This window comes from Oreochromis aureus, linkage group 7 (genome assembly GCF_013358895.1).
Source record: "Oreochromis aureus strain Israel breed Guangdong linkage group 7, ZZ_aureus, whole genome shotgun sequence".
NCBI lineage: Eukaryota > Metazoa > Chordata > Actinopteri > Cichliformes > Cichlidae > Oreochromis > Oreochromis aureus.
Genome location: NC_052948.1, coordinates 46,876,335 through 46,899,900, shown reverse-complemented (window position 1 = coordinate 46,899,900; position 23,566 = coordinate 46,876,335). Strand labels below are relative to the sequence as shown.

Sequence of the window (23,566 nt, the reverse complement as noted above, 5' to 3'; positions counted from 1 at the left end):
AACGAAAGTGGGTCACTCGTGTTTAGTAATGATGTGAAAGCTGATAGAAACAGCAGGATGAACTCTGAAGTGTACAGGGCTATACTCTGCTAGATTCAAGTGAATGCTGCAAAACTGATCAGACAACACTTCACAGTGTAAATGAAGGATGACCCAAGGCAAGCTGCAAAAGCAACCCGAGAGTTTCCCAAGGCAAGGAAATGGGATATTCTTCAATGGCTGAGTCAGTCACCTGATCTCAACCCAACAGAGCAGCTTTTTAGTTTCTGGAGACAAAACCGATTGCAGGATGTCCCACATACAAGCAGCAACTTCAGGGATTTTGGTGTCCATAGGTTCTAGAATTCAGGCAGTCACTGACTGCAAAGGATTCTCAACCAAGTAATAAATATTCAGATTGTTTTTAGAGCTTTTAGTTTTTCCAATTACTTTTGAGCATCTGAAAATGGGGGACTGTATAAATGACAATAACAGTTAATGCAAAACCTTTGTAAAACTTTCCCATGAATTAAAGCTGAAGGTCTGCACTTCAGTCACTTTAACACCTTTAAATCAAAATAGTTGAAGGAGATTGAATTAGGGAAACAACATTTTCTATCTAGTTTCTTTGGATTCACTTAACCCTTATTGTCTATTTGCATACTTAAAACTTTAATAAAGAAAGCACAATTCTCTGATTTAAATGGCTCCAAAAGATATTATCAAACATATTAAGTCAAATGTTCAAAACTAACAAAGTTGTTTTTGGTTCTTCAAGTTCCACAACTCTGTATTTTAACTAAACCTTTGTGCTAAGTAAGGAAACATTGGAAAAAAGAGAAAAAATCCCAACAATTAACTGTTATCTGATAACTTTATTATCAAGTTAAAAAAAGACAATGAATTACAATATTTACAGAATATCCAGAGATAAATGGAATAAAATTGTAAACAATCATTCTAGGCAACATCACAACCCACCATCAGGTAATCAGATTTATATGGGGAAAGGCAAGAAGGAGAGATTCTAGTGTCAAACTATGGAGACAACAGTCTGAAAGGAGAAATGCATTGGAAACAAACTAAACATATATACAAGTATCCAGTGTGTTGTCAGCAGGGGCGTAACTTTGGGTAAACTGGGAACATTACAGTCTAGAGACTGCACACAGTGAGGGATTCATAGTCCTTCTCTATTAAAATGATCACAGAACAACAAACAATTTTGGGTCGACAGCTTCATCACCCACATTGTCCCAGATTATCATCTGGTTTAACCCTGGGATTTCAAGCTGGGTAACAAGCTGCCTTACAAAGCTTATTTCTACAACAACTATTTTCAAAGAGTTTTGCTTTCAAGGAAAAAAAAAGATACAAGCTGGTTCAGTAAAACAGGAAAACAAAGGGCTTTGAGATTCAGCACCAACTCAACTGGTTTAAGGGGAATTAGAGGAACCGATGAGTCCGACTCTCAGAGTGCCACCTACTGTTGAGTGGGTAGACGATGGACAGGTACACTTGCGGAACATGAGCTGATGCCCCTACTTGCCATGGACAGAAGATAACGGTGTGTCAGATTTGGGCTTGGACAAGAATAAGCTAAATCTTAGAGCAGGTCAAGAGGCTCACTAGGAACTGGAATCCAGATGTTGATGATGGTCAAGCCCAGAAATAGACAGAACAGTTTAGTTAAATGCTCCCAAAATAAACTATTCTTTACTTGTCTCTTCTTCAACCATGGTTTTTTTTCTTCCTCAACAATAAAAGCCCTGGCCATTAATCAGTAGAGACCTGCATGAATTTCCTTTCTGTTTAATATTGTACAACCACACTGTGCTTCCTATCTGCTCATTCCCATTACGATACAAAACAGGGATGCATTTCCATTGGAACCAGACATTGCACAACAGCATAATAATGTTGGATTGGGGACTCAAAGCCCCCCGAGGGTTAGCTATGATCTTTAGATTTATTTTTTTCCCTTTTAAAAAAAAAAGTCAACACTTAAAGAAAAAAAGGGTTAAGTTATCCTTTCTGAAACACCACAGTTCAAAACACTTAACGAGTAGTTTTGTTGTCTATACATGGCTGCAAACATGTACTTCGTCCAAGTTCAACCCATAGAACAAGTCTATGGTCCAAACCCAGATTTGCCATTTCCATCAACAGTTCAATGCTTATGAAAGACGATTCCAGCAGCAAACACATCAGGCGTGGTAAATATTTTGGTACCAAGAACACAATTGCTTTATTATGTGTTCCTCTTAATATTGGAGTTATTAGCCATTCTTTTTTTTCCTCTCCAGACTGTTTAATTGTTCTTGCTGGTCTTATTGGAGTTGGATGCGAATTTGACTTCATTGCTATTCACTTCTCATAAGGCTTAAGGGCATTCAAGCAGCAGCTTCCAACAAATACAATCTCTGCCTTTTGTCAATATTAACAATAATATAACAACTTTGTCTAACAAGAAGCACACAAATGCAGACTATGACAGGTGCGTCAAAACAGAAAAAAAAAATCCAGAGGTCTTTAAGATCAGGGAATTTGAGACCTTTAAAAACAGTCGATCTTTAACATTGTCTCATATCTTTCCTATAGATTTTTCCTATACACGTGGAAACAAATGTTTTTAGAGCTTCCTGCTCAGGTTACACTTGTCTTTTCATTGTATTTTTTAAAAACTGGGCCAGAGACTATAGCGAAACAGGGCCATTCCCTTAGCCTCAGCCATGTGTTTCTGAAGAGACATTTCAAAGCCTATGTTTGAATGCTCAACGCAAGCACATACAAATACAGACACTGTAGAGCAACCTTTCCATAATGTAATCAACAGAAGTGACAGTGAAAGGTCCAGACATTTTTCAAAGAAAGAAAGAAGGCTACAAACATACTCAGTTTAGCCTGGGATATCATTTGTGGTGCGAGAACATGAAACAAACACTCAAAAATAATCAAAAGCAGCTTTTCCTTCTATATACACACCATCCTCCTTATCAAACTCTCAATAATGTGAGCATAACTAATTAAATCCCATGTGCTTACAGTGGATCGGGGGGTCAAAAGAAATAAACTACACTATATAGTTGAGTGACTAAAACTATATCCGGCGGATTCGATTAGAATAGTTTTTTTTTTTTGGTAATCTGGTTACGCTAAAAGTCTCAATATCTTTGCACTAGATGATAAATCACATTTTACTTTTCTGGTACTTGCTCTGTGCAATTACAATAAAGATAAATTTAACTCGATCTGATCTGATCTTAATTATTGCCAATAAGGCACACATTGGAATAGATTCATATAGAGCAAATTCTTGCGGAAAAACACACAACTTTAACTTGAATTTTTAGAGGGACGTTTGGTGTATTCCTTATTACTGTTAAAGCAATTAAAGCCATATAGCGGCCGTAAGGGGAGCTGCATTTTAAGGCACTTGTGCACTGGTTTTGAAACACAGCTGTGGTGGGTTGACACTTGGCGTGAACGTAGCGTGGTCCGATCCCCCGTGCACAGTGTAATCCAGTGAACCAGACCACTCCAATACGGTTAGAACCTCCTGATCTCGGCGGAGGCGCGGACTCTTACACCTCCGCAGAGGACGAGGACAGAGCGGGATTTCAGGCACACCTGATTACACATTTTGCATTGAAAAGACAAGTGTAATCTTTGTCTCTCAGAAAAGTTGCCATTGGTCGTAAAACTGGTAGTTGCAATCCAGGCTAATCCTTAACGGACACAGGTAAGGTCATGACACATTAAACAAATCACTAGGTCAATCCATGACAAATTTAAAGTCACTTCCACCTCACAATCAGCCTTTTTTGGTTTAATAACTTTAGTATATTCAGCGAAGCAATGCAAAAACGTGGTAAATGACAAATTGAGTGGTACTTGTACACTGCTTTTCTTTTTTTACCTTCATGCTATGGAAATCAATTTAAGTAATAATGATAACTTTGTTCTTCTATAAAGATCCCCATAACCAGGCTAGAATATGAAATAGAAAGTGGCAACAGGAACCATCATGTACTTGGAGAGGCTTTAACTCAGAAGAATTTCATAGTATGAAGGTAAAATGTTGCATGGTTTCATTTAATATTCTAAAATTATTGGACCAAAAAACAATAAACCAGCTGGCTGTGAAGAGGCGATCTGCTGAGGGCAAAGGAAAACCCAGAGTACACTCAACATAATTTTCTTACGGGAGATTTAAGCCGATCCCATTATTTCTACGATTTTCACAGTGAAATTCTGGACAATAAAAAAAAAAAAAAAAACACACACAAAAAAGAGTAGAAGTAAAACGCAAAGGGTGCCAGAGGCCAAAGATTTATACATAGTATAATACTAAAGGGACCAAAAATTATAGCAATTCCGATCAAACGTTGGGGCAATTTGCAGAGAGAGAGAACAAGATTTGTGATTTTACTCAAATACATAAGGTGCCACTCTTTCTCCAAAAATACTTCCACACACTTAACTAAGATGAAAAAAAACCTCTCAAATTTTGATAAAATATAAGAAAAGCTTGGTCTACAGTGGGTCACGGCTGTAATTGTTTTCATGCCTTGTTTTTTTGTTTTAGGTAAAATTTCAGTACCACTGTGTTGAATGAGCAGGGGAGGAGTGTGAAAGGTGCTTCAAATAATAAAATGCTAAAATTTAGTTTCTCGTTTTGGGCAACATTCTTTATAAATAGTGGAGTTTATCTAGGTGGGAACTTTTACTGTGGATTTGACCAGAATGTCAGCAATAAAGAGTTCTGTTCACTATTGGTTACCAATATATTAAAATCTGTCCTAGGGGACTGCCCATTTAAAGAGCTTAGCCGTTTTATGCAGCACAACCTAATACTTATATATGTAACATCTAAAATCTAATAATGCACCAACTCATAAAAACTCTTTTTTTTTTTTTTTAATGTTTCGACCTTTTGTTTCCTTTGACATCTTATTTTCTGATCCCACTACTCGGCGCTGATCCTACCCAATCTTATCACTTTCTAGCACAGCATCCCAAGAGGCCACAATCGCTTCAGCCGAACTGTTGATCCTTTTTGGTGTCAAGCTTTTCTTTGTCTTCCACATACTGGCTTTGACTTGCCAAAGATAGATCAGTGGGGTTCCCGTCCTCTTTTCTGTTGCTGGACAGGTCCAGTCTTGTGTCTGCAAACACAGAGGAGCCGGTGGAAGATGAAGCTGAGGCCTCTATTGCTGAAGTGGTGCTGGTGTCCAGTCGACTGTTGTTAACCATCCTAAACAATGCACAGAGGAGCAATGCACAGAAAGACATCAATGAGTGTGTGAGTTTGCAAAAAATAAAGCAATTAAACAAAGTGGCATGCACCGACAATGAGACTAGCAGCAAAAGTGGTAACATATCTCAGTTACACTACAGTCATATTATGGAAAACAGTAGTTTGTGACTGTGGCACAACCAAAATTATTGAAATTGTTGTGTTTCCAAGGAACTTTAAAATGACTAATTCAAAAGACAAGGACCACGTTTGTGACCACTTGCAATCAGTTGTTGTCTTTATAACAATTTTAGTGCATCTAGGTGGTGGCAAACATTCAGACTCCAGCCAGAACATCGTAGATTTGACAGATTTGATAATAGAAAATTCAGAAATTCCTCTGCAAATGAGTCTTGATTCCAGTAAGGAAATCTTAGGAAGTTGATTTTGTTCATCTGGAGCCAGAGATTGGTTTTTGATCGGTTATTATGCAAATTGTCATGACCATTGAACAATGACCATGTGTCTGATTCACAGAGAGTTGGGGAAGGATCATGAAACTGATCTTGTGGCTCAGTGTTTAGCAGTGGTGCTAGTTTCAGTCGTTATGCAAAAGCACTGTTTGTAAGGTTGGAGAAACTTGCAGTCAACTGAGACTGAAGATGTCACTTGGATAAGTAATGAAAATTTTCTCCCACTGAAAACACTCCATATGAACTCCATATGAAATGACTTCTTGCATTTAGTTACATTCAGACTTTAGCCAGATCCTCAGATTTAATTCAGAAATTGCTTCACAAATAGTGACATAGTTGCTGCAAGAAAGCAATTTAACTGCAAAATAGGTACTAAGCAACTTTTGTCATACAGTATATGAATATTGGCAAACAGTTCATAATCCCATATTCCAAAAAAAGTACTGTACATGAGTTGGATTGTGTGCAGACGAACTCAGATTGATTGCAATTTGTAGGCAATATTTCTGCATTTATAAGTTAGATGGCAATTATTTGCAAACAAGACAGTTTGCCTCCCATCCCATCAGTGCAACTGCCTTGAAATCGAAAGTCAGTCTCCACAAACGCATGCAACTGCTCTCCAAGAACAAAAACAATTCAATGCAATTGCTGGGCAGCAACAGATGTAAGATGAAGACCTCCAGCAGAACATAGGGAGGGGCAGCCATTTGCTCCGGCAGGTTTGGGTTGACCTTAAGTAACATTAACGCTTGAATGCAAACACCTTTGAAAAGGATGCACCTGGTGCTTTACCAAAGTCATGTTTCTCCACAGCTGCACACCAAAGAGAAAATCTGGAAAAACCTCATTTTCATCAATTCATGTCAACCATGTCAACAAACATCTGATTTGTCAACTTTTTCCTTAGGTTTTTTATCAGCACAACCTTTCATCAGAATTTTTTTTGTACCTAAATGACAGCAGAGAAATGGCTAAAAAGGGCCACAGAGGGCATTTAAGAGTAGGCTGGAAGAGCTGACTGGGTAGGGAAAGTATGCAGGCTCACACACAAAGAGACAGTTACGAAGAAGAGAGAGAGGAGAAAAAAAAAATAGACTTACATGCCATGTCGAAGGACATGTCGTTCCCATTCGAGGCTGTTTGTGAAGCAGCGGCCGCAGAACTCGCAGGGAATACGCTTCTCTGCACTGCTTGGCCCAGAGCTGTTGCTGCTGCTGTTGCTAATGGGAGATGCAAGGACTTCTGGGAAATAGAGTTTCAGAATAGTTGTTTCAGCAAATTCACACATGTTGAAAAACAAGCCTCCACCTCCGCACAACTACAAGATCAGATTGGATTATTTTCCATATTTGATGTACTTTTTGCAGACATACCAATATAGTTAGGTGCAGTGAAAGAGAAGCTAAAATTATAGAAAATCAGCTCAGAATGACAATCTGGTTTCTGAAAGCTGGACTACAAATAAAGAACATAAACATGAATAATTAACAAAGAGATAAATGTTATGGAATTGAGATAAATCTTACTTCCAGAATATTGTTGCATGTCCTACTTATGGGCATATTTACTGAGATCAAAGAGAGACACAGGGGATAATGTATAGCAGAAACATAGGTCAGCTTTACTTCACATAATCCTTTGCACTGTGGTCCCCAGTAATCTTTGTCAAAGAGTCTATTCTGCTTTTATAGTGCAGTTTAAAAAAAAAGAAGTAATAATATAGTTTTGGATTTGAGTCGTAGTCGTAAAGTAACAGTTTTTTGGATATGATGTTACCTTGAGGGGCAGGCTTCCCTTCCCCCACTTCCTGGACTTCCTCTTCGTCCTCCTCGTCCTCCACTTCTTCTACTTCTTCCACCTCATCGTCTTCGTCTTTGACGTTTTCCTCCATCTCTTCATCGTCCATCTCTGTCTGGCCCCCCACCATGTTCTCAATGATTTCCATTCCCACATCATTATCGTCATCCTCCTCCTCCGCTTCCTCCTCTTCCTCCTCCAGAGCCACTTTTCCATCTGACACCATCTCCATAGTTTCTCTCTCCTCCTCCTCCTCCTCCTCCTCAGCACTGCTGCCTTGATCCTTTATCATGTCCAGCTGGTCCAGGTTGACCCGGCCCATCAGTTCAAAGTTGCGGATTACCTAATCGGAGACAGGAGATGTGTGTTTTCAGGTTAGTATGGTGTTCGTCAACCAGGGTTTATTTCAAGGAGCTCCTCGCTTGCTCCTCGAAATCAGAGTTGAAACTTTCCAGGCTTTAACAACATCAGAATGTGCATGTTTGGCCTTTTTTGTTTGAGTTTAAGCAGGAAAATAAAAACACAATGAAAACCTGTTAGAAATTCCAGATCTGGGTTGAGACCACAAAGCTAACTGTTTTTGCTTGGATTTGGTTTTTGATGTAACTTTTCCTCCAGCAGCTATGTTTCTCTGACCTATATTCATTCACTGTAACACAAGTCCACATCCTGCCTGTATGGGATACAACAGTCATGGTGAAAGCGGTATATTTTTAGCACAAGCACAGAAATTCCTGGTATCAGTCAAAGTGAGTTTTGGTGGTTATTTATAGACCAAAGTGCTCAAACAACTGAAATGTCTGGTTTTTGTAAGGCCTTAGCAGGTGAACGCCTGTCTTTTTTTAAACAGTCGCAGCTTTTGCTGAACGCTCTACTTCTCAGTCAAAGTTCCGTCTGATTTGCAAGAATTATGCAAGGAGATATTTGTATCCCTAGTTGATGAACTCAGATAATCTAAAATAGAACATTTAACAAAGGAAGGAAACTTGTTCCAATATCTCATGCATCTTGTCACCTATTATCTCACTCTTTCTGAGTAATTTCCTCCTCCCATACTCCCTGAAGACACGGAACTGCAACCCTCCAAACCTCAGCTCACATCATCCTTTAGCATGAATAAGCTTTAGCCTGCTGCCTCACCCAGGAAGAAACCTGATCTGTCATGCTTCCTGACTGCCATGAAAGTTTTTCAGAACTACCATTAATCTGAAACAGGAAAAAACAAAACAAAGATGATCTGAAATAGCTCTGAATTCATATAAATTCATATAAAAACTAAAAACTGACTTTTTATATATAGGTTAAATACACAACAACCAGTGAAGAAACAGGAAAAAAAAGGCTGTACTGACCTCTTCCATTGTAAAAAAGTATTTATAGACGTCTCATAAAAAGAGGACTGCACGGCTGAATCAAACAGATATGATTGTGAAAATGTGTGAAAATTATGGCTCTGAAGCAAGCAAATCTTTTTCCAACTAAAAGCTGGGTTTGACTTTATCCCAACAAGCATTGGGTGAAATCTCAGGTAAAGGTTGAAAAAGAACTTAAGAGGGTGCCCTTTTTAAGTTCTTTCCACCTACCATCGCACATCATCTCATCCTCTTATCCCTATTAAGAGAGAGTAATAGATAAACTCTTTTTCCTCTCCTGGATTGATTTGTAAGAATATACTGAAACTGTAACAATATGACACCGACTCATCTCACCCCAATGTATCAATGCACTGATCTCCCCCTTCTTTATCTATCAAGGTGTAACAAAACTAAAGGGAGACTTTGAACTGGAGCCTATTGATAATATGAGAGCATCTGCATATTTTTATTCTAATTGCAGACACTCCAACCCTCTAGTTTATGACTGACTAAGGTTTCATGTAAAAATAAATGAATAAAATCGCAGGCGTAACAAATGTCAGCAGAATCACTGATGCAGTTTTTTCTATCTTAAAATGAGCAGATTTTAATGTCAAACCCAGAGCAGCCTCTTTACAAATTTTACCCCATGCTGAGCTACTATTTGGAAAAACGTGGCTCTTTTTTTTGGTCATTTGATTAGTTATGTAAAAAAATGCTTAGCAGTGAGTTGCCTGCTCTTAATAAGGTTAACTTACAACACCCAAGTAAACAGTAAAGACTTTCCCATTTATTCCTGGTGCAACTTTTCAAATACCACAAATATATGCTAATGGGGACTGATTACTGTTGTTTCAATTTTAATGTGACTTATCATTACATAGTCAGAGGGGAAAAAAAAAAAAAGAGGTATACATCTAGTCTGACTGCCGCGCTCACTGACAGCCTTGAGGTTGTTACTTCTTACCTCGACAAGGAGGTTATATTTTGTTATTCGTTTGCATGCCTTCCTGACATTCTGCCTGTAAACATGATACAGTAGCTCCAACAGTTTTGAATGAATTCTGGTAAAACTGAATGTTAAATATCCATTAAAATCTGGGTTACGTACACCAAGGTCAACCTCATTATTTATTGGTTGAAAACTCAGAAAAAGCTTTACGACTCAAAAACTCTGATTCTTACAAATGTGCTGAGCTTTGTCAACATATAGAAAGTACTGTATAAAGATTTAAAACATTGTGTTACATTTGACCTCTGACCTCTCCTTCACGGTCAAAGGCTTGATCTGAAGGTCAACTTGCTAACAACGTGTCAACAATGCTATATAGAGCTATTTAAACCTGTGTGCAAATATTGGCATAAAGGTGAAGATCTATGGGGATTCTAAATATGACGTAACCCTGGACCTCTGACCTCTTCTCGAGGTCAAATAAGGTCAAACTTTCATAAAATGCGTTTTTTGTATTGGCAATGATACTGGCATTTCATTTTACATTTCCGCCTTTCTTTCAATGTGACCCTAAAATATGGTACATCTTTAAATACCAGTTTAGAAAGAGAAAGATCTGCCTAGTTGGTTAGAAATATACTGTAGCATAATATTATATAATAAGCTCAATTTATTCATGCCCAGTTATTTACAAATCAATACTTATTACCATTACCTACTCCTACACGTGTGTGTGTAATCGAAGCAAACGTCTGTCAAGCTACCCTTTTCTGATTTTTACTGCACTACAAATGTCTTAACGTACATCACAACAGAAAGAGTATATAAAAAATACAACAGTACTACCTTAAAAGTAAATACTGCCTTGAGCAAGCTGCCTTGGTGGTAGTTTGTGCTCTCGAGAGTGCTTCTTGTTACTTAAAAGGAATGTTTTACAAATTACTTGTGCTTTGAAAAAAGAAAAAAAGACAAAGCAATGCATTATTTTGCTTATTTCCTCCCTTTAGGAGGTACAGTACTTTTGTGCAACACTGCCTGGGGTCCAGAACAGTGCCAACTGTACAGTGTTCCCCTGATCTGTTGCTTTATTGTACTGTAAGTATCATTTCCACTGGACTTTGGTGACTTGCCAAACCTGTTTTTTAAATGCTTAATGTGTTTTTTAAATGCTTAAATTTTTAAAAACTTAATGCTAATATTTTAAAAAATGAATGTGTGTTTGTGTGTAATGTTTTTAAAATACTAGATTTTCTGTCTTTACACATTGAATAGTCTTACTCACTCCCAGAATTTAAGCAATGAACATCTCACGTTACACCAAGTGAGAAGACCAATAATTAAATACTGTCCAAAAATGTTTATTAAGACACTCTTACAGTGAAAAGCAAGACTCTCTCGTCTGCCAAACGACACCACGATTCAGAACTACTAGTCTGAATTTACTTGAACACCACACCATTATACGTGAACTCCAACCGACCTTGTGCTCAAGGCGTAGATGGTCCTCTAGCTGGATCCGTCTATTGGTGTCATAATAGCAGAGCTGGCACTGGTAGGGCTTGATCTCAGCGTGCTTTTGCAGGTGCAGCTGCAGGGCCTGGTCACTGGAGCATGTGAAGGTGCATTTGTGACAACGGAAAACCAGGCCCTGAAGGTGACGCGACAGCTTGGAGCGGCTGACCTCCAATGGAGCCACGCGCTCCTCTGGTGGAGTGAGAGGAGAGAGTGAAGGGGAGAAAGTAAGGCGATTTTGCCATTTTCTTTAGTTTCCCTACAGACACAGAAAGTGATGCTTTAACTATTGAAAAACAACAAAAAGCTCCACACAACATGTAAAGACTGTTGGTATTGCTTGTGTTACCGTTACTTTTACTGGTGTGTTTTTATTCCTCGTGATAAAAATACATGAAAAACATTCTTGTCAGGAGAAATTTAAACATTTAACATATCCATCACTCAGAAACATCGAGCACAGCAGACCAGGCAAGGCGAGAAGCCGAGCTCAGCTGCGGTTCCGGCAGATCAGCTGATCACAGTGCTAGCCCACATCAGCTGACGGCTCAGATGAGAAACCTCTATGTATCAGATTGGCAAATCTCACATGGGGCGTGTTTATTTAAGCCGCTTTAGCCTGCCTACAATTCACTGTGGCTGCAACCCACCTCCACACCAGCTCCTTTCATGTTGGGTCTCTCATCAGTGTCATATCTACTGACGCTGACGCCTGCTCTCCCCTGCACGGGGGATCTGTGCTGTCCTACTCCACAGCCGAGGCATACCGCCAAGTATAAATTACAGCAGATGGAAATAACAATCTTCCTTTGACTGTAGTAGTCCTGACTCAAATATCATTTAACCGTCTCCTTCATGTTGAACACTGCAAATGCCAGCACAGGCAGTATGACGCCGACTTTGAATCTAATGGCGTTTGCTGTAAAAGGAATGTTTTGACATTTTAGAAAATGCACTGTTTTTCGGTCTTGCTGGCAGTTATATAAGATGATTGATATCACTGATGGCTCATGTCTGTTTACTACACAAAAAGAACAAGAGTTAAAGAACAACTCAAGAGCTGGCAAACATTCGCCAAACTGGCCGCAGCGCTGACACCAAAGGTCTTCAGATCTCACCACAACATACGCCCTTCCTTTTGTAGCTGGTTTCACTCCTAAATTGTAAGTGCTAGAAAAAAAAAAAAAACAATATTCACGCGGACCGACCCTTTGACCCTGAGATCCCACAGCATGACCCATCGATAACGTTGACTTGTAAAAAAAACCAGAAAAGCATACTATGTGGCCGGTTCCATTTTGAAGGCAGCGTACCTCTGTGCAGAACAATGTGGTCGATCATGTTGCTCTTGCGTTTGGTGTGGTAGAGGCAGAGAGGGCAGCGCAGGTCTTTAGCGAGGTCCTCTGGCATGTTGTTGTAGTGACCCGCCTCTACGTGCATGGTGAAGGTATTCCTGAGGCAGATTAAAAGACAGAAAGCCTCATCACCCTGTAAGTGTTTCATGTTTGATCCAAGAGTTTTTGTGAGTTTTAAAGATGTAAGTGAGATTTTTCTCTTACTGAAAAAGCTGAGTACATTGTAGAATATGTTTTTAAGCAATAAACTGCACAAAAATGCCAACTGTGGCAAAAATGATGGAAATTAAAACTCATATATGCAAATATTTAATTTCCTTTTTTTTTTTTAAAAATTCCAGAAACTTCAGTAAACACTCCAGTTTCAAAAAAATGTAAATCTTCTGGCCATTATTTCACGGTCCAGACTTTATGAGGTTAAATGAGTGCCTGCAAATGTGCAATGTGTGGACATCTTTCTACATTTTTCTGTAAATTTTGTTTTTCACTTACTTGTAGCAGGTGAAAAAGGAACAATCTTTGCATTTGAAGAGCTTCTTGCCACCGTGACGGTCCCTGTAGTGACGCCGTAGACTCTGCATGTATCCGGAGCTGAACTCACAGAACTCGCACGTGAGGATATTCTCGGGGCGATTGTCAGCCAGCGTTGAGCCACCAGGTGTCGAGCTGGAAGACATTTGACTGCGGGAGGCCAGCTGGTAATGACTGAGCTGCTGACGAACATCCACTGGCTCCAGGTATGACGGATCTGAGAGAGAGGCGGAGGCATTTAGACAACCTCGGGGTTTAATAAAAGGTGACACAGTGTATGCGGACATGGGGAAAATGTAATGTCTGGCAAGTAAGATCAGTTTTTACATTGATGCTTTATCTTTAGATGTTCTATGTTTTACCATAGGACAGGATTTGTATACAAGGTGGCAGGACTTGATTATTTTCTTCCCTCACCAAGTAACCACTCCAACCACAACTCATCGTCATCATCATCAGTTACCGACTGACTCCAGCGCACGGTGAAGTTGTCGAGCTGATGAATTTTTTTTGCACAGCAGGGTGGAGTTTAACCTACTTTATCCACTTGGATCAATTGATCTCCCCGTTTTGTTCAGTTTATGTAAGAGGTCTGATTACATTTCATTAGCATGTAATTTTTTTAAAGGAGTAAACATTTCACCAGGGAATTTATTATGAGCGCCATAACTAACACTGGGAAAAGCTTCGATTTGCTCTCAACAGACCCTCAGTTATTTGCAGCACAGATTCCACAAATGCTGGAAACTTTCCTTTGAGGTTCTCCTCCACGCCGACATGATTGTGTCGCATAATTTCCACAGATTTGTCAGCTGCATGCTATGAACCACACTTTACGCCACATCCCAAAGGTGTTAGACTCGGATCTGGTGACTGGGAGGGTGTCACTGAGGAGCACGGTTGTGTCATTTTAATGAAACCAGTCTGCAATATTTTTTACTTACTATGCTTAAATGTAGCTATTAGAGGGTTAACTGTATCATAAAGGGATGTGTGAGGTCAGCAACAGTCCTAAGATAGGCTGTAGCATTCAAACAATATCCGACTGCCATCGAGGTGCTCAGTAGTGAACTCTAGAGACTGTGTGAAAATCTCATGAGATCAGCAGCTTCGAAAACACTCAAACCACCAAATCAGCCCGTCTGGAACCGACAATTATGCCACTGAGGAACACTAACACAAGCTCCTAACATGTATCAGCAAGATTGTGCTATTACAATCCTGGCAAATAAGTGGCTGTTTAGATACACATACGAAAAGGCACGTGGTGCTAATAAAGTCTTCAGTAAGTCGATAGAAAGAATACATAACGTTAAATAAAAGGGCCATATATGATTCATGCCTCTGTAAAGAAGAGGTGTTCAGATGTGCTTACACCAAATGTCCCTCACACCCCCGCCGAAGTGTAACTGTGACTGTTGTCATTTTGTACCCTGCCTCTTTCCCTCCTCATTCCCTTTCTCGAGAGTCTATAATATCATCGAGCCGGCTCATATTCTCGTCCTAGTTTGAGCCTCCAACACATCAATAAATAAAGTACAGTGACACTAACAGAGTATCTCTCTGTGCGAAAAATACCTCATTCAGCACTAAGAGTAGGCGAAAGCAAGCAGGGAATGGGGAAAAAAACCCAACAACTTTTCTTTGAAACTTTGCTGTTACAAAATTCTTGAGCTCCATTTTTTGACTTGGACATAGGTGCTCTATTAAATTAAACAGCGCCACGCTTGATTAATTCCCGTAATATCTTCTCCGCGATGTGGAGGAGGTATGGAGATGAGACAGAAGATGAAGAGCAGATTTTGTAGTTAGGTGGGGATGTGGCTTCTTAAATTGTTCATTAAGGGCTAAAACTATTTATTGTACTGCATTAGAGATGGAATACCTGTGTGGGAAAGTTAAAGGAAAGGAGGAGAACGCCTTACGACAGCGGCTGCCTACACTAACTGCCAAGCTGTCGCCCTCAAATTGGAAAAGCTAACACGGAAGTCATAAAGGAGTTACCTGCAAGCTAACACACATTGTAAGTACAGCTGAAACCTTTAGAAACTCACTCGCTTTGCAGGTATTTGGTCATAAACTAAAGCACTGGAAAAAAAATTAACCTAATCCTTTGCTTTATAGAGTTCCTAAAGCTATTAATTATTCATCCTGCAGGGATGATGAGCGTGTATAGCAGTCTAGTAGTCATCGAGATATGGTGTGGATCAAACTAATACGCCTGCACTGCCATTTTGCTAAAAGCGATGATGAGGCTGGATTTCAAAGACCTTTCGGTTTTATTTTCTTAATTCTGCCAGGTACAACTGTTAGGAGGAATTTTCCAAGAAATTCAAGTAAACATTGCTGCTAATAACGGGCAATCAAATGGAAATCTTTTTCAAGACACCGTGCCAACAAGACAAACTCCCTCTGTTTGAATTTCAGACATTCAGCTGAAGGTAGCTAGTTTGGCTCAGTAAAGAGACATTCAATATGTCAGCCCCGCTCTTTCTCAATGCTTCATTTGTCTTGGTGGGGCACAGCTGACAGTGGTGGATGGTGCATTGAGGAATGCTGCCCCGCTTCAGCTCCAGGGAAGATTCCACAGCTCCAGCAGCAAGGTGACAGCTGCTGCCAAGAACAGTCTGCAAGCTAAAGCAGCCGCTGCAAAGCAACTATAACACCTCAAACATGGCATTACATCAAGGGGTTTACTTCTACACCAGCCTAGAGTCACGGCGCGTCCCCGTCTGAACATATTCTGTGGAAAAACAGTGTCTTACGTAGTCAAATCTAAACAGCCACAGTACTACATTAAAGCATTTCTCCAACATGAACGCATGACTCACGAATACCAGACTCACTTCTACAGATGGCTATGCTTGTTAGGCATCCCCGCTTAATTTTATTAACGCTCTCCACCCTCAAAGTGACGGCACTTTCCTGCCTGCATATCCAAGCGTACATTGAGAATGTCTCATGTTTCGGGGAGGGGAAGATCCTGACATTCAAGTGACTGAAATGTGTGTTTCGACAGAAGTGATTGGTCATGAGAGGTTGTTTCCCAGTGATACCCCATATAGACACCTGAGATTACCCTGGCAACCAATTATACAGTTAAATGCATACACCCTCAGTGACAGCTACTTCATGCTGGCTCCTATTTCATTATAATAAACATTACACATGAGCTCCTGCAGTTTTCTATATAGCTTATATGCAGTAAATTTCATCAGATGTAAGATTCAAAGCTGGAAAATGCTATAGTCGACTGTGGTGAGCCAGGAGCCTGCTGCTTATCAGCACCTATAAAGCTCACTAGATAAAATATTATAATTTGTTCCTTTCACCCAGATACAAAGCGAAGAAAACAATACTTAATGAAGATTACGCATGATCTCATACCATCAGGTGCTATGGGAGTCTGTTCTGGATTACTGGCCGGTCGGGGGGGCCTGAGGGTGGCATGCGCAGCCTGGTTGGCTGCTCGGAGTTTGGGAAGGGTCAAGACTTCACCGTGGTCTCTCAGAGAGTGCTCCTTCAGCTGGCTGATGGTCATAGAAGTGAAGGGGCAGGACAAGCACTTGTATGTGTGCTGCTCACCTGGAAGAATATTGAGGATCATGAGGCGTTGGACTCGATTTTTACATCAACACAGAAGTATTATACATACCAGGCTTGCAAAGACCTGCACATGGTTCTAGATAGCTAATTAGGGAGCATTTGTTAAGGAAAGCAGTGATGATAAACACATCCCGACCACAAACAAAGCCCTTTGAGGAAATCTGGAGCAAATGTAATACCCTATTGGCAACAGGGCTCCCCCTGAGTTACAGCGTGTATTAAAGCTCCTTAAACTTCAAGCAGAAATGCTGAAGCTGGTCCCATATTTTAGACTTAGAAGAAATTTGATTTGATTGAAAGTTTGAATTTGCACCTGAAGGAAGAGCTCATAAAAAAAGTAATCCTTGGTTCATTAAAAAGCTTTCAGTGCAGGTTAGCGAGCCAGACAAAAAGAAGAGTACTACATAAAATACAAAAGGTTACAATGAGGTTATCACAGCTTATCTCTCATTTACAAATTGAAGCCCAATACAGTGACCCATTTTATTACTTTATGCTCTATTATAGCATATAACTGCACACTGGTGCAAGCTTTACTTTATAATTTTTGGTTTTGATGTTCTGAATGTTCCCATGGGGATTTCCAGCCTTGTACTTCCTGCTTCTGTTAAATGTATTTGCTTAACATCTTAAAAGGAAGCAGCATCCTGATCCAAATCTAACTCTTAGATTGGCTTGCCACACACAGCACTGAACTATTTCTAGTAAGAATATCTTCAATATAAATTCCTGGCAGTGGTAACAGCTTCAATACAAAAGCACTGTGAAAGGAAAGATTCAATGCTGATTGTTTTCACAATTCCAATTATTGAATGTAACTAAACACTAGTTTGCCTCAAAGATCTAGAGCGGGGAAGTCAAACTTACATTGTGGGCCACATACATCCAACTTTGACCTTAACCAGTGAAACTGCTCTTTCTGTCAGTGTAAAGAGGCTTAACTACACTTGCAGCCATAACAAATTAAAGGAATCTTTATTTCTTACAGTTTAAGCCCAAATTGTAAACTATGGACCCACTGTACAATTTCTGACCTTTACAGATTGACTTCTTACAAACTGAAAAAATGTTGAAAGTTAAATCAGTATACATTTTTTGATTATTTTGGTGTGAATGGACGTGGTGGAGGTCTTTATTATTAGGAAAACCTATAAAAGTCATGAAAATACATTTCACATTTCCCAGAGCCTTACAGTGGGCCGGATTGGAGTCTTTGCTGGATTGATTCTGGCCCCCAAGCCTTATATTTGACATCCCGGATCTAGCGCGTCTTACCGATCTTTCTTCATAGTATTATTCAAATCCTCCTTAGGACTAGCTTATCTGCCTCACCAGTTCCAAGGTTGCTTCATTTTGCTTGTGTTTTGATAGCTCAGGTGGAGATTTTCCGCATTTGCATTAACATGAATTCAAATCGCTGTCTGCTGTCTGGCTCCTTCGACAACAGAAACAATCTCATTATGCCACAACGGCCAGTAAACCTTCACTTTTGTAGCATGCTAGGTTCCCAAATAAAGAAAATGTTAATAATAGAATTAAATTAATACATAATATTAAAAATACAAACGCTCACTTGGGCTTTAAGTGTTAAAATAGGAATTCAAACTAAATCCCTGGATTTAGTGAATGGTTAAAATGCTTCTAAGGCTAACCCACTAGTTGAGCTGTGCTCGATAATCACACAGAACATCTTTTTGCAGAAGATAAACAGGAAGTTGGTAGGTATATGGGTCTAGGAATAGCTTGTTAGTCAGAGATACAGCTGTATGTGACGATGTTCTGTGTCTGCTTGTGTTTTTTTATTTACCTGTGTGTGCCTTATGCAGGTGGCTCTTCAAGCGGCTCACGTAGGCAGATTTAAAGGGGCAGAGCTTACACCTGAAGGGCTTGTGGTGCCCGTGGTGAGACTGCACATGTCGGTCCAGACTGGCAATGAAACAAAATAAAAAAGAAGTTAAAAACAACAACAACAACAACGGCAAAACACAGAAGGGAGGATATGAGATAAGAGGATAAAATGAGAAAAATGGATGAAATGAGGACAAAAGAGAGACAGTGACAAGACGGGAGTACGAGAAAGAAAGAGAGAGCGCTCTGCTCTACAGCATCCACTTTGATGATTTCAACAGCGGGGTTTTTTTTCCCCTTCTTCTTTTCAGCGGCGTCTAAAGCGCTCGATTCTGTTTACCTCGCAAACAACAGCCGCACATTTCCAATGACTACAGAACAAGGAGCCGTGGGGTGAACTCATCTACCCACAATCCCCTGGTGGGAATGAGTGTGTGAGTGCCTGTGGGGACGGTAGCTGTGTTTTTAATGCCAGCCTCCTAGGTGGCATGGGAATGCGGCTTCTTTCTGGGTCAGGGCACATACAGTACAGAGGGATTACACCTGGGAGCTCAGAGGAGATGAGGACTCTCTCTTTCCCCTCTCGCTCTGTGTCTCTGTGATGGATAAAACAAATCACGCTACCAAAATAAAAAAAAATATCTGCCTCGCTTGTAATGCTTGTCTTTCTCTCCTAGGAGGCAGGAAATCTTGGAGAAGATTGAAGATTCAAAGGGATTGTGATAGGGTAAACAGAATAAGGTGTAAAACTGTGCTCTGTACAAAATGACTTTAACATCTAGTTGATCTAAAGAGCAGCTGGTGTAAAGGCTGGTGAGGCGTTTAGCTTAAATATACCGCTTACTGGGGCTGCAAAGGGTTCAAACCACTCATCCGTTTTTAACTGTAATTTTTAATAGATTAATGTCTGACTCACTGCCTCCTGCCAAGTGACTGCTAACGCAAACTAAACATTTCCAAGTAATGCTGCTTCACAGTCGGAGCATTCAAATACCACAGGGTGCACAATGTGTATCGCTGAGGTTAACACTGATCGCACTTCCTCAAGGCTGCATCTGCTAATCCAGCCACTTAGCCAAACAGCACTAGCAATAGCCAAATAACAGGAAGAAGCTTCTCAGCAAGAAGTGCTGCATGTAAGAGCTCCCCATAAAGCAGGACTGACATCTTAAAGAAGATGGTCTTTGCATTCATCCTGCTTGCATGGCGATCGCTATGAAACTTCCCCGGCTTAAGGGCTAACATTAAGACAATTTTTCTAACGACAAGTGGCCATTATCTGTCTAAATATGTGACAATTTGCTTTTCCAGAACCTAATTCTGAACATTGGACGAATACAACACAGCCTTCATTTTGGTGGCATGCAAGAGACTGTATTTCTTCTTTTACAGAGGGATTGTGGCATGTTTTTAAAATCGCTTCACAAATGTGAAAAACTGATCAAAAGCCAGAAAATTTAAATTTTACACATATTTTGAGATTTAAAATGTTTGATAGTCACAAACCCCTCTACGAAAAAAAAGAAAACACTAAAATTGGAAAGTTTGGTGTATCTAAGTCATACTGAAGTACTGATTCCTGGAGGGGGAAAAAAAGCCTTTAAATACATGTATTGTAAGATACATATATTAGGCTTTATGGACACATATGCAATTTTAAGTATTTTACTGTATATAGAAGCCTTTTGTACACAGTAGTGTATTTTGACTCATTATTTTTATTTATCTAATATCACTCTAATTCACTTTTTCTTCCTGTCCCTTGTGTTGCTGTAACAAGTAAATTTCCCCTCTTAAATAAAGTCTATGTCTTAAAAAATCTACACCTATGTGTATATAAATGTGCATTTGGATTATTTTCTTTGCACTATTCTAAAAGGAGACGGAAGCAAAACGGCCACTAAATCTTAAAACTTCATCTTAATGAAAAGCAAAAAATCAAAAGAACTGGACAGTGAGGAAAGATAAAATGTTCAAAGGAGAGTCAACAGATAACACAGTAATATGGTGAATATGTGCTTGCCTCGGCCAAAGTGTCTCAATTTACTGTGCTCTACTCTTTAAAAACAGTACCACAGTACACATGAGGGACAGCACTGTGGAAGCGGTGTTAAAGGTGTCAGTCATAAACCCCGACCCTCCCCACTTACTTGTGTCTGAAGGGCGAGACAAACTGGCAGTACTGGCAGCTGTATTTGTCTTCTTTGCTGAACAGTGCCATGGCTGAGTGGCTCCTCTCGTGGGACCTCAGGCCCTGCATGGACATGAAGACTCGGTCGCACTGGGCACACGGGTGACCCCCTGCTGCCAGCCGCTGCTTCAGCTGGCCCTCTGACACTGCGGCCCTGGCTGCGGCCACCAAGGCCGCCGCCCTTCCTTCACCAGCGTCCGTCTCAGGATCCAGGTTCTCCACGGTAACAGCGACATCATCAGAATCTTTGGGCGTGGCTCCGGGTCTCTCCAGGCCGTCGACTTCGGCGCCTTCATCCCCCTCCATGTTGCCATTAGTTAGGCTCTCTGAAGGCAGGATCAGGGGGACCTCGCTGACTTCCTGCTGCAAAGAAAAAAGAGGAAAGGTCTCAGATGTTCAGCAACCTCTCAGATCATGCTGATTTTTATCTGCCAACACCTTTTTTCATGTGGTTGCAGAATGCTGAAATGAAGAGATCACTTTAATATAAATATCGCTTCAAGTCTAGCACCTACAGTTATTTTTTACTACATTAGCTGCATACAGGCGACAGTTAAGAAGCTGCCTAACACTTCTGCTTCCATCCATGCAGTCATTGTCAGTTAGGCCTCAGTTACAGTTTCTCACACTCTGCCTTTGACCCCCCCTGTTTTTCTTTCCATCTCTCTGTGTTATCTGAAGATCAGCACTTTGGTTAACTTTAACTCTGACCTAAAACTCTTCAGTGTGTTGGTTGAGAGGAACCACACTTGGCTTATATTTAGCAGAATATGACAGAAAAATTCCAGCCTATCCCCTCGTCTCATGTGTCAAGTGTGATAATTGTAACCAACCATAAGCATTTATTCGGGGTGACTAATCGAGACGATTTTTTCTAAAAACAGAAGATCTTGCAACCGTGCAGTTCTACCAACAATTACTGAAAGGAACTGGAAAAACATCTCCATCTCTTCCCCCCCCCTCCCTTCATCTGCCAGAGTGCAGGCTGCTTGCAGCAGTCATCGCGAGCAGAGAGACGATCACCATGACTTTTTTATTGCCTCAAGGAAACTCATTCTTTCTGTGGAAGGACCTGACCCTGCACTTTGTGAATCCATAAATAAGATGTGGCATCCACAGCCCCAGCCTTACCATCCAGTCCCTGAATGCACCGTCAGTCTGCTCTTCACGCTCCCCTCTGAGAAACCAGCGCTGTTCTTGAATTTAATTCCCATCTTTGAACACTATGACCTCGTTACCAAAGTGAATACAGTGCTTTTTCACATGATCACTCTCGTTGGTGGAAAACATGGCGTCTTAGACACATAAAGAGAGACTGAGTGTCTGATGGAAGATCCAGGCCTCCATTTGGGTGAGGCATTGGGTCCTTAGGCCTGTTCCCCTCACTGGCAGCCTCACTGGAATACTAATGTTCGAATGGTTACCCGCCACTGCCCTAAAAGTTATGGCTCACCACTCCAACCCCCCTGCTCCTCTACAGCAATGGGACAGCACTGCTTGTTTTCTCTCGGGGTAGCTGACAGACTGTCTACCCAGAAGCCTCTGTCAGTAATAAACAAAATGGGAAACAGAACCCCAGTCCAGTAAAACAGATCACTGCAGTGCTAGGAGGATGAGAGATGGAAAATAATCCAGAAGCACAGGGGACAGGAAAAAAAATGTGCCTTTGAAATATAGTTAGGAGGGTATTACACTGATATCACATTAGCACAGTGGAATAAATAACATGTACTATATATGTGGTCACGATTTATAAAAGGAAAGGTTTAAAAGAGTCATAACACCACAATAAATATGATGCTACAGATATTTGATGTTTGGCTCATCATCTCTAACCCCTAAAGCACACTAATGCCCCGCTGCATAAACTAAGCCTAAGGCCAATATGAGAACAATAAGAAGGATGCAAGATAAATGTATATTCTTAATAGTAAAATAACTCGTTTAAGACATTTGACAAACGACTTACTTCTATTGTTGCCACACATTTTTAATAATGACTTATTTTATATAGGATATGGATAGTGAATATACACTATATTATTTATTTGACACAAGAAATATAACTATATATTATAAGCACTTTAAGAAGCTTTAAAAGCAGCTTCTCTTACCTTGACATGCCCCTCTTTGACCTCACCATACTGGACATGCTTCCTAAGGTGGTTGCAGATGGCTCGGAGGGTTGGGTGTATCTCTACACAGAAGTTACACCTGAATCCGATGGGAGTTTTATTTACAGGACTCTCCTGTGCACAGAAAAGGAAAGATTTTCTTTTTTAAATGTCCTATTTTAAAATATATGACAAAAAACACACACCATTAAAGCACCATAGCTACCTAATTTAACATGAGTGAATGGTGTGCACAAGCCAACATATCTGCCACAGTCAGAAGACGGCATTATTTTAGTCTTGGTTTACAGTTTTCACAAGAAAAACTACAGAATATTACCGTTCTATAATTTAACATGAAGTTAATATGAAACTAATTCGCAGATCATGAAACCACCCCATCATGCTCAGTTAGCGGTTTGCAAATTGGCTCAATGAGCAAAAGATCTCTGGTTCAATCCTGGAGGGAGACACAAAATAGCATCTTCTAAAGGTAGCTTCTTCTACCATTACTTTTACCGTTTACTGCCAATGAAGTGCAGGGGCAAAGCCACCCTTTAGCTTTAGCACAATGCCACAAATGGTTGTTTTAAAAAAAAAAAAAGAAG

At 40.2% G+C, this 23,566-nt stretch overlaps 1 protein-coding gene across 3 annotated transcripts in view; it reads right to left on the bottom strand.

Moving 5' to 3' along the window:
- Positions 1 to 834: 834 nt before the first annotated feature.
- The window catches only part of znf462 (zinc finger protein 462), a 56,064-nt gene continuing 33,332 nt past the window's right edge, over positions 835 to 23,566 (bottom strand). For 2 of the 3 annotated variants that reach the window (XM_031754661.2, XM_039614599.1), the window contains exons 4-13: positions 22,959 to 23,093; positions 20,804 to 21,207; positions 18,613 to 18,731; positions 16,587 to 16,784; positions 13,161 to 13,416; positions 12,627 to 12,766; positions 11,282 to 11,505; positions 7,474 to 7,837; positions 6,798 to 6,939; positions 835 to 5,236 (exon numbers count right to left, since the gene is read on the bottom strand). In XM_031754661.2, coding sequence (XP_031610521.1) covers positions 5,017 to 5,236; positions 6,798 to 6,939; positions 7,474 to 7,837; positions 11,282 to 11,505; positions 12,627 to 12,766; positions 13,161 to 13,416; positions 16,587 to 16,784; positions 18,613 to 18,731; positions 20,804 to 21,207; positions 22,959 to 23,093 — 2,202 coding nt within the window. In that variant the 3' untranslated portion in view covers positions 835 to 5,016. The remainder of the gene's footprint in view (positions 5,237 to 6,797; positions 6,940 to 7,473; positions 7,838 to 11,281; positions 11,506 to 12,626; positions 12,767 to 13,160; positions 13,417 to 16,586; positions 16,785 to 18,612; positions 18,732 to 20,803; positions 21,208 to 22,958; positions 23,094 to 23,566) is intronic. The other variant, XM_039614600.1, reaches the window with a different exon arrangement.